The 10487-nt window shown below is 55.5% G+C and overlaps 3 protein-coding genes across 3 annotated transcripts; all 3 read right to left on the minus strand.

Annotated features, from left to right (window-relative positions):
• Positions 1–1200: 1200 nt before the first annotated feature.
• On the minus strand, positions 1201–3381 carry COL26b_013005 (uncharacterized protein; the record flags this gene model as incomplete). Its single annotated transcript, XM_053185633.1, has 2 exons — positions 1201–2695; positions 2759–3381. 2 exons carry the CDS (start codon positions 3379–3381, stop codon positions 1201–1203), a joined length of 2118 nt encoding a protein of 705 aa, XP_053030426.1.
• Positions 3382–6437: 3056 nt separating this feature from the next.
• COL26b_013006 (uncharacterized protein) lies at positions 6438–7941 on the minus strand (the record flags this gene model as incomplete). Its single annotated transcript, XM_053185634.1, has 3 exons — positions 6438–6563; positions 6622–7491; positions 7546–7941. The coding sequence occupies 3 exons, from the start codon at positions 7939–7941 to the stop codon at positions 6438–6440; spliced, it is 1392 nt and encodes a 463-aa protein (XP_053030427.1).
• Positions 7942–9334: 1393 nt separating this feature from the next.
• COL26b_013007 (uncharacterized protein) lies at positions 9335–10217 on the minus strand (the record flags this gene model as incomplete). The annotated part of the gene is made up of 2 exons (XM_053185635.1): positions 9335–9452; positions 9508–10217. The coding sequence occupies 2 exons, from the start codon at positions 10215–10217 to the stop codon at positions 9335–9337; spliced, it is 828 nt and encodes a 275-aa protein (XP_053030428.1).
• Between the last annotated feature and the right edge of the window lie 270 nt (positions 10218–10487).

A 10487-nucleotide genomic window follows, 5' to 3' on the forward strand; every position in this document is an offset into this window, starting at 1 on the left:
GTCCACGAGAATCCAGCCAACCATTGTATACATCGACAGCGCAACACCCTAAAGGCCTCCAACACCTCAGAACTACCATGTACACACACTAAGCATCACATACATCTACCTCTCCCCATCTCCGCCCTCCTATCCGTCAACTCTTCTGCCAACACCATTCTCTTCCCTCTCGCGTGGTAAATAAATACGCGAAATCATCATGAGCAAGCAGGAAAAGAGTTTTCAAGCCCCCGCTCCCCCCCCTTCCACTTAAACAAAGAAACTTTTTTTTGGTCGTCAGAAGAATATCCCCCTAAACATGCATACCTAGACCGGAAAAGCCCTCTCACGAGATACTGAAGAAGAAGCAAAGCAAAGGAAAAGTCAAACGGCGAGAACTAGTCTAGGCATATCGTGTGGTCATGATGAGGTAGAAAGGAAAAAGAAACAGAAAATCGGGGGAAGGGTCAATCGCCCTTTCCCTCTGAAGGAATGTCTAGGTAAACTTGGACCAGAAATCAACGTAATGGGGTCATAAGCTGGAAGGAAAAAACTAGTACCCATGAAATGTATAGACGCTCCAACCGAAAATCCAAAACCAAAACCGAAAGAGAACCTAAAAAAACTGTGCGAGATTGGACCTCCGATTCACCAACGCCCCATCTGTCGGGGTTAAGCACGAAGGAAACAACTGAAATTACCCGTGAAAACGCCAGACGCTTGGAGAAGTAATGGTAGCTGATAGGAAACCCAAGAGAGGGGGAAGTGGCAGGGGCTTCGACGTGGGCAATGGGAGGAACTTCTTGAATTCGAGAAAAAGGTGTAGAGGTTGTAGAACCAAGGAACCTTGCGCTGTCTCCCCCTCCTAACTCATGATCCGCCAGACCGTCCTTTCCTCTCCTGCTATCAGATGCTTGCGAGCGTGTTGGAACAAGAAAAAGGGGGGTTGTGGCGAAAACCTCGGTAACAGAGTCCCTCCCAAACAAAGTGCACCTCAACGCGGATCAATAGCGCCCGAGTCCTAGCAATACCATAAGCATATCGAGTTCATTAGCGCTCATCGCTTTTTGAAATTCCTCCAGCCCCTGTGCCCCCGTCCAGCCGTCCGACGAGAAGAGGGTATAGCGCGACCAGAAAAGCCGACATTGAGAATTACAAGGATTATGGAGAAGGCGTTACGGGGAACGAAGGAACCAAAGTGGTAGATAGTTGCCCATAATCCTATTGCGAGTAGTACACCATTCCGGGTGCGGGTTGCTGGTAGTAGAAACCGTCCGGGCTTGGCGTGATTCCGCCCATGCCACCAACACCGGGTCCGAATTGCGGGGGAGGCTGCTGGTAGCCCTGATAGGTGTTCATGGGCGGAAGCTGAGCCGCATCGTAATAGTAAACCATACCGTTGACCTCCTGGGCGACCAAGTTGGGTCCTCCCGGGGCCTGTCCGTTTGCTTGAGCGCCCGCGGGATCGACCTGGCCTTGTTGAGGGAAGCCAGGGCCCTGGGGCGGCTGTCCGGGGGGTGCAAAAGACGGCGCCGCAGCTGCCGGTCCCATGCTGTTACCATTGTACTGTCCGGGATAAAAGTACGGTTGTTGATGCTGCATCATGGGGTAAGGCTGGTTGTAGAAGTTCTGTTGCGGAGGCGGGTAGTTGGGCTGGAAAGGAGCAGCGTGGATCGCCCTCTCGGGGATCTGAGACAAAGGCGTGCCAGTTGAGTGCTGCGTGGGGTACGACGGTTGTCGTGAGTGAGCTTCCTGAGGTAGGCCGTTAGACACCTGTACAGGAACCTGCTGGTGGAAAGCCTGCTGGAAAGCTTGCGGGCCTTGGTTGAGGGTCGGCGATTCAATGTTTGTGACCGATACTGCCTTTTGCGGGCGAGGCTGATGCATAGGAATCTGGCTTGGCCGGTTCTCCTGGAATGCAGGCTTCTGAGGCAACGGGTGGGTTTGTGGCTGCGGCAAATCGTTGATGGACGTCTCATTCGGGTGCATAGCGTGCATTGGCTGCATGGGCATGCCATCCTGCCCAACAAACGGCTGATTAGGAACGAAGGGTTGATGAGGGTGGCTCGCGGGCGGCAGCCTGACAACAGGTCTGGAATTTTCGACTGGCACAGGAGCTCTCGACATGACAGAGCCTGTGGGCGAGAAGAGGTATTCACGACCATCAGGTGCCAACGAGGAGCGACGGCTGAGAGCAATGCTCGGAGAATAGGCGCTGCCGTAGTAGCTTCCGCCAAAAACGCTGGTCCGTCTAGAAAACCCTCCCATCGAACCAAGGCCGGAGCGAGGCTTGCCCCGGGTCCGCTGCTGGTTCGGCCGCATGGCACGGGGAATGAAGATGAAGGATCGGTCGACGGCGGGGAAGATGTACTTGGGCGGGTTGTCTGGCAGGGAGATGCGGACTGGCTTGTCGCGACGCAGGGGCGGGCGGTGGTCTGGAAGTTTGGTGTATTGTTTGACTGGCATGCTAAACGCAGCAGGACCTTTCCCGGTGACGGGAAGGGACACCCTCACCTGCACGTTGCCGATGTGTCGCTCGGTGGACAGAGTCCTGTTGATGGGGGTCGGGTTGGACGGGCATGTCGGGATGAAGCCGTTGCCGTTGGCCGGTCCCTCTTCCTCGGGCAGATGCCTTGGTTGTCTCGAGGGCAGCGGGTCGGCGACGGTCTCATGCATATCATGTGCCCATTGACCACTGGTCAGAGGATCGGTCGGACTGTGCAATTGACTGAGCGGGTTAGCCGAGAGATGACGAGATGACTCTTTCTGGGAAGCATACTTCATGGGAGCGTAGGGGCCTCCGATGCCTCCACCACGGCCACGTCCACGACCTCTGCCAAAAGGCCGGAAGCCATTAGCAGAAGGACCGGCATGGCGATGATCGTGCATGAAGAAGGCCCCCCTGTTGGGAACGAAGGCGGGGTCTTCGTCCCTTTTCTTCTTGTATTCCTCGTGCTCCCGACGACGACGCTCGCCGACGGGCTCCGCGGGGCGGGACGAGTTGGAGCTCACGACAAGAGGAGCGGAAGACTTGGGCGGCGATACAGCGGGGTCGTCGAGCTGGAGCTCTTGCACAGGCTCGGGACGGTCGCTGACGGAAAGGCCCTGAAGCATGGCATCGGCATCGGATACAGATTTGTTGTTGGCGGGCGCCGAGGGGTCCCGGGCAGCATGCTTCGCGGCTCCATTTCCAGCAGACTTCCTTGCGTTCGGGGTGATGGGGGAGGCCTCGTCGATGTTGCTAGTATCGCTATCGTTGCCGTGATCGTGGTCGTCACTAATGATGGAACCCTCGGTCATGGAGTCGTCATCGAGGTCGAGCTGATCAGGACCACCTTCTCCATCTTCCTCATCCTCGATGCGTCGTCGATGACCAATCTTTCTGCGTCGGGGGGCCGCCATGTTTTCGGTAGCTCTCGTAGAGCTATCTGGACCTTTCGGATGTTGACTCGGCGGTAGGTTGATGCTCAGGTTGACGAGCAGGACAGGCTCGAGGAGCGGAGGAAGCGGCGGAAAGATGTCGAGGGAATCATGCGATGCTTGCCAGATAACGGTTGATGAATGGAAGACGGGGGAAAAGCAAGTACCGCCCTGCGGTTGGCGAAGAATTCGGGCGATGGGCAAACAGACGGCCAAGAGGGCGTATTAAAAATAAAATACAACAGCGGGCGGGCGTTGGGCAGTGCGGCGGCGTCGGCTTCGGGAGAAGCAGAAGCAACAGCAACACACAGCTTCTTGTCGGACAGATTTCTCTGCAACCAAAGAGCAGAGCAAAGCAGAGCAGAGCAGGGTTGCGGCAGAGTGTATAAAAAAACCGCAATGCAGTGCAGCAGGGGCGGAGCTCTACCCGAATGGTCTCCTCGAACCTCTCTGCTTCTAATGAAAGAGCAGACGAAGGGTGGAAGTCTAAAAGGAGGAGAGGAGGAGAAGGGTTTGAGTGCGAGGAGGAATCGCAGGGGTGTAGTTGGTGGTGATGATAGAAGGGAGAGAGGAAATTCGGCCAGAGACGACGACAAGAAGCAGAGCAGGCAAGACGGGCTGGACAGACAGGCAGAGGCCAGCAGCAGGGCCAAAGCAACGCAAACTTGAGGGGCCTCAACTGGCTGTGCTGTACTCTGCTAGGCAGGTAAGGTACGGTGCGGTAGTGTAGCTGGACCTCTGCTAGGGTAATGGGGCCCAGAGGTACCTGCCTGCCTACCCACCTGAGGGAATCGGTGCGATGGGTGCCCGTGGAAAATGTGGACGGACTAAGGTACGGGTACGGGTGTGGTCCGGGCAGGTTCCCGTCCCCCAGTCTCCAGTTCACTTCAGCTAAACGGTGCGCTATGTTAGACGGTGGATGGTGGACGGACACAGCTAACAGGAACATGCACCTTCAACGTTGGTCTTTATTTTTATTTAGGTGCTGTCATCCATCCTCGGCTGGCCTGTCTGGTCCGGGTGTTCTTGGAACACACCTTTGCGTATCAGTCCCTCAGCAACCAGCAGCAATGGAACTGAGGGGAGGCACGCTGCTGCTGCAGCTGCTCATGTTGCGTTGGCTGTGCTTCCGTAAGCCGGCTGGCCGTTTGGCTGGCTGGCCGGCAACTGCACACTCGTCACTCGTGTTCCCCCAAACCCCCATTCGCTGTCATGCCCCTCAGCCAGTAGGATGCTTCCCTTGGGACCGGCGTGCCGGAAGTGCCACGCTGTTTTGGGCCCGACCTTGGGGCCTGGCCCAGCCTGGGCTGTGACTCCCAGAGTCCCTCTCTTGCTGCTGGTTTTCTGGAGCTTCTTCGCCCACCTCACCGAAATCCCACCTCATCACCCAAGCTCGGGGCCTTGTCAAACCAGCCATGCCACTTCGTCTCCAAGAATAACCTCTCCACCAATCCACGACCGTCACGGAGCTGAACAGGACCCGCTTTTGCTTTTTTATTTCGAAGAGTCCAGAGTCTCGTCTCCGGTCCGGACGTAACCTCTTCAACTGGCATGTTTCCATCCTTACATGCACCGTCCTGATCACGTTACCCGTGGGCCATTTTCGTTAACATGTGTACAGCGCCTACACGCAACATGTGAAAAAAGGTCATGGTGGAATTTCGCAAGAGCCCAGAAATCCCAGTGCTCTGGGTCAATGGAATCATAGACCCAGACTGTGCTTCACAACTCGTCTGACACTCCGCACCCGCCCAGGGCGATGTGCCGGCTCACCGTTTCAAGTCCCTCGACGCTGGGACAGCCCCGGATCTGCCTGCGCTCGCATCGAACCTTACTGGCCCTGCCAACCATGTGCCCCCTCGAAACCCAGGATGGGATGACAACTGGTGGCCCGGAACAGGGCAAACTTAGACCCCCGCCAAGAGCGAGGGAGTCTGGCTGAGTGGTTCAGTTCAGCTTATCTTCATGAACGGTCAGCCTCTATGCGATACAGGAACCAACCACGGACGCCGGTTGGACGACAAGCTTGCTGTCCGAGCCGGTCTTTACATATCGGCTCCGTATTCTCTCCGTCATCTTGATGGCGAGTGATCGCTCCCTCTTGAAGTACCACTGTCAATAGTTGGTCGACCCTGGTCTCAGAGTCTTCAAACTTGGATTTCACTCTCAGTATGTTCAACTCCGAAGACTCCGAATTTGTACTATGAAGGAGCACAGTTGGCTGATGTTAGACCAGATGATACTTGGCCAAGACCAGAGGTGGAAAGAAACGACCGGTCACGCATTCGAAGCCCCATGACGCCCAGGAAGCTCTGGTTTCCTGCCATGTCTTTGTCGAAACTTACCGTCTCTTCCCTCGTCGACGGTGCCTTTCCTGGACAAGAAAACAGCCTATCACGTCTTGCGGTCCCAAAGTGCCTGTCAATCTTGTGTTCGTGACTTGAATAACTTCAACTCTATCCAACGCAACCCTGATGGACCAAATCTGCTTCAAGCGGCAGCCTTCCACCTCTGCGGCACACGCTGACCAAGCGTACGAGGTCTATAGGCAGAAACAGTTCTGTTCTTTCCGTAGCCACTCGTCATAGCGAAGACTCTAAGGTCGAGTGGTCTACGCCTGGTGATCCCAGAAAGCCCTAGCTCGAAATGCTATACGTTCGAGCCTCGGTGAGAGGGTAAAATATCACCAAACCCCCCCTTTTTTTTCGCATTTCATGCCTTGAGGACCTTGTGGGCAAAGCTATGTCCCAAGGAAACATCTTTCAGGCATTTGTCAGTTACCCCTTTCATGTACATCGTCTTCTTTCATCCTCGTACCTGGTTTCTTGTATGTGGATGATGAATGGGCTTGGCCAATTATGTAGCTGTTGGGTGGTCGTGTACTTTGACAGGTAAGTAAGCAGACAGAGATCACGGACAAGACATAGCAAGATAGTGTCGAAAGCTGATGTGTTAATTTGGATCGTTTATTGCTGCTTTATTCATAAGTCATATTCCGCCATATGTTTCATCCATCGCAACGTAAACGCCGTGTTTGTTTACCATCTTCTGTTGATCGTCTCAATCTTGCTGGACCCGGTCGCCGAGCCCGATGGCGGAGTCAGGTTCTGCGTCTTCTCAATCTTCGGAACACATCCAAACCGAGTGTTTCCCTGGTCCCAGATCTGCAGCAAAGTCAGCACCACCACCTCATCACATGGTTCGTAAGCAGAAGCAACTCACAGCATAGATGGACTTCAAGAATGCGTCACCAAGGATGTCAAAATCGTTTGACCCTCTCGACTGCACACCGCCATACCACCATCCGTCCTCAGCAGGCGCAAACGCCAAGTCCTCCTTCTGAATCACAAACTCCTTGTCCCCCACGGCGACCTTGAACTCGGGCAGGTCGTCCGCCTTGGTGCTCGTCGGGAAGACGTACCCCTGCTGCTGGTCGTCGTACTTGGACCCGGGGATCGCGGCGTACAGCGCCTCGCACACGTCGTCCGCGACCAGCGCGAGCGTCGTGCCGGTGTCAGCAATGGCCTTGTTCCCGCTCTTGCCGACGGCCTTCCCGTTCACGCTCGCGCTGCCGGACTCGAACATCCAGAACCCCTGTGAGCTGTCAATCTCGGTCCAGTGGATCTCCTCCCCGGACGCCGAGACGAGGTCCGTATCAATCCAACCGAACGTGTAGAACGACTTCGGGTTACCCTCGTCGCGCTCGCTGTAGAAGGCTGAGGTGAAGAGCTCCGCGCCCGAGGGGATATCCTTCTGCGCAATCATGTTGTCGACGGGCGTCTTCTGCGGGTCGCGGATGTTGCCGTCGCGCTGCACCGTGTTGATGGAGCTGAAGGCCAGCCCGAGCAGGCCGTCGCCGGTGCCCTGGGAGAACTGCGGCGCGAGCTGCTGCGCGAGCTCGACGACCTGGTTCTCGACCGTCAGCCCGCCGAGGACGAGGTTGTCGGTGCCGCAGTCGCCCGAGGCGGAGCTGCCGTCGCCGTACGAGATCTTCCACGAGAGGTCGTCGAGTTTCTTGAACGTGGAGGACTTGGAGGCGTCGAAGATGTTGTGGTTGGATTGGAGGGAGCTGCTGAGCTCAGTTGAGAAGACCTATTGGCTGTGTTAGTGATTGCTACAGCGGCAGTATGTATTCGGGAAGGATACCCAAAGGTCAGAGGAGCCGGTGTCGAAGTCCAGCTTGAACTTCTGCGGCGGCGTGCCGATGGACACCTCGCAGAGGTACATGGAGTCGTACTGCTGGTCCTCCGCCGTGACCTCTCCGCTCTGTTCCCCAGAGTCGGTCTTCTTCACCAAAACGTTCTTCATAGAGACGCGACCGCCGAGAGGGGCATTGAAGCCCGGGGCAGCAAGACCCCTTTGCGCCATCCTCTTGGTCTGGACATAGGGGCCGGCTTTGGTGGGCTCGAACTTGTATTTGTTGAGCAAGTGAACGTACGACTTTGTGCCATGGCGCTGGTAGTTCTTGTTCAAGGCGGCGGGGATCTTGGCGAGACCCTTGTCCAGCTTGAACTTTGCCTGGGTTTGCAGGAATGCCTCCATCGTGGTTATGTATGGAGCTGTGGTCAAGGAAGGAGCTGGTTGCACTAGTTGAATCGGTGGACAGTAGGATGAATTGAGTTGAGTTTGAAGGTTGTTTGCGAAACAAGCTCGCTCTTTGGGTTGAGCTGGCGTTTAAATACCTGCCCGTTTGGGTAAGAAGCAAGTACCGCGATCACTGATCGGAATGTCGGCACCTTCAGAACCTGGTCGGGCTGAAGTGAGTCGTGAGAGGGGGTTACGGGCGCGTAGGTGGAAAACCTGCTTTGCTCTAGATGTGATCTGTCGGTAGTTAAGGAAGATAAATATCACCAAGGGGTGTTGGCGCAGCAATCATGCGGCGGCCTGTCAGGGACTTATAAAACGGCAGGGCTGACGTTTCGCTGACGACTGCTCAGCTGAAGTGACGGGTTGGGTGTATTCTGTCATGAGAGAGAGAGCTCATGCCGGCATTGAAGTGTGACAGTTCAGAGCAAGGCACGGGAGGTGGGGCGGTGCAACCGCAGGCTTGAAACGGAGCTTTCGTGACAACGCGCATTCGGACCTTTCGCTCGTGCTCTGAGCTCTCATGGGGATAGGGGGGAAAGGGAAGAAGTCTGGCCCTCGGTCCAGCCCGATGAGGCAGTTGGTTAGGGTACAAAATGGCCCGGTGGAGACTGGACTGAGTCGTCGATGAACAAGTGGTTCAAAATGAACGAGAAAGAGGGGGAAACGTTATGGAAACACCTGAGCGATTTGGACTTGTCACAGTCGCTCTACTTTGGAGATGCCCCGCGGGAGCTTCGGCCACCTGAACTTTCAAGCAGCCTACCTCAATACGCGCCGGTCAAACCAGCTGCCGTGATTCAGAAGGGGATTGGCACATGCAAATCAGAGACGGCTCGTGAGCCAAAACTGTTACTGCTTGACGACCAGCTTGGTCTGATGAACAAATCGGCCGGGAGATGAGGTCTTCCCCGCCTACAGAATGATGTAACGGACGCCGCACGGTGGTTCCGGGGCAGGGATTAGCTTAGCGGGCCATGTCCCGTCTTGGCGCCGATCGACTCCAGATTCCTGGATACCCTGCCAAGCACGATGCAAGGAGACGAGGCCTCCTGATTGTTCTGCAATCGCTGGACCTGAACTTGGCATTGTGATGTCGTCAGGGTTCTTTTTCTGGATCCATGCTCGATGTTCCATCCGGATATAACATCTCGGCAATACACATATGCCCCAAAGATAGGCGTTCATCTCGAATCAGAAGATGGCGATTCAACATGGCAGTGGTTGCTATCAAGGCCGAAGTTCGCATGATTGGTTCGATGAACCGCCCATAGTAGGCTGCTCTGATCATATCATGATATCATGCGCCTCCTGGACTCATAAATCGACAAGAGCTTAGAACGCAAGCTTGTTATGCGGCACTGAGCCGTACCTTGCCAAAAGTGAAGCCGCGAACACCATTGCTGATCCAGCAAGACTCACCGTGGACAAGACTGTCGGCCTTGACCTCTTCTTCAGCACCCAGGTTCCTGAGCACGTAGTCAGCAGGCAGGCGCGAATGACGTGATATGTCAGGATATTCACCTTTCAAGAGCCCATCTGCGAGTGGTTCCATCTTGACCACCGCTCCCGCCATCGGGATTGAATTTGGCAGATACCGGAGGTGTCACCCACCTACCGTTCCTCCAAAACCAGGGAGTAGTCAAGCTGCCCTCCATGATCGTGCCATCTCTGGAGTTGACCAGCAGGACTTCCTTTCGGTCCGTCGGCGCAATGCTCGCACGATCCCGAGCAGTGTCGTACATGGCCCTCTTGGTAGTCTTGAAGTGGGTGTACTCCGATTGAGATGTCTCGGTGTCATCTACTACGACCTCCATAAGAGGTTCCTCAGAAGGATCGCTGGTCTCCTTCGAGCTTCCAGGTGGTGGGAGTCTCTCGGGAAAGAGGTTTTGCAACGGCACCGGGGGCACTGGTGATGCTTCACAGCTAAGCTTCCCGTCCGAGGTAAGCAGGACCTTGACTCTCAGTGGGGTTTCCTTGCCATGCTGAGCCAAGAAGGTCTCGACGGCGTCTGCGAGATTCTGCAGACCGGTCTCGCCGGCGATAGCCTCAACGGCAGGAGTCCAGTTCCAATGTGTTGCGGCTCTAAGCATCCGATCCCGGTGGAGGTCGAGCATGTAGTACGGGGAGGTCATCTTGGCGTTCCACCCCGCATTGGCCAAACGCCTCTTTGGGACGCCCAGCAATCCGGGGTCGAAACGGAGCGACGTGAAGAGCTCAAATTGATTGGCCATATTTGCGACTGTCTGTAAACTGTTGACTCAAGGTGTGCGGTGCGATGTAGGATGGTCGATGATTGTCAGATCTGCGATCTTGACGAGAAGGCAGATTTGAAAGAGAGACGCAGAAGTAAAAGAGCCACTCTTATTGATCCAGGTAAGTTTGCCGATGCAACAAGTGCTGTGACCGGGCTTTGACTTTAGACGGCGACGGTGGTCAAGGTCAGCCAGAAGCACTCTGAGTCTTCTCGCTTGCAGCACGGAAGTCGCTCATAAGACGGCACT

The sequence above is a fragment of the Colletotrichum chrysophilum genome (assembly GCF_026319265.1).
Source record: "Colletotrichum chrysophilum strain AFK26 chromosome Unknown scaffold_200, whole genome shotgun sequence".
NCBI lineage: Eukaryota > Fungi > Ascomycota > Sordariomycetes > Glomerellales > Glomerellaceae > Colletotrichum > Colletotrichum chrysophilum.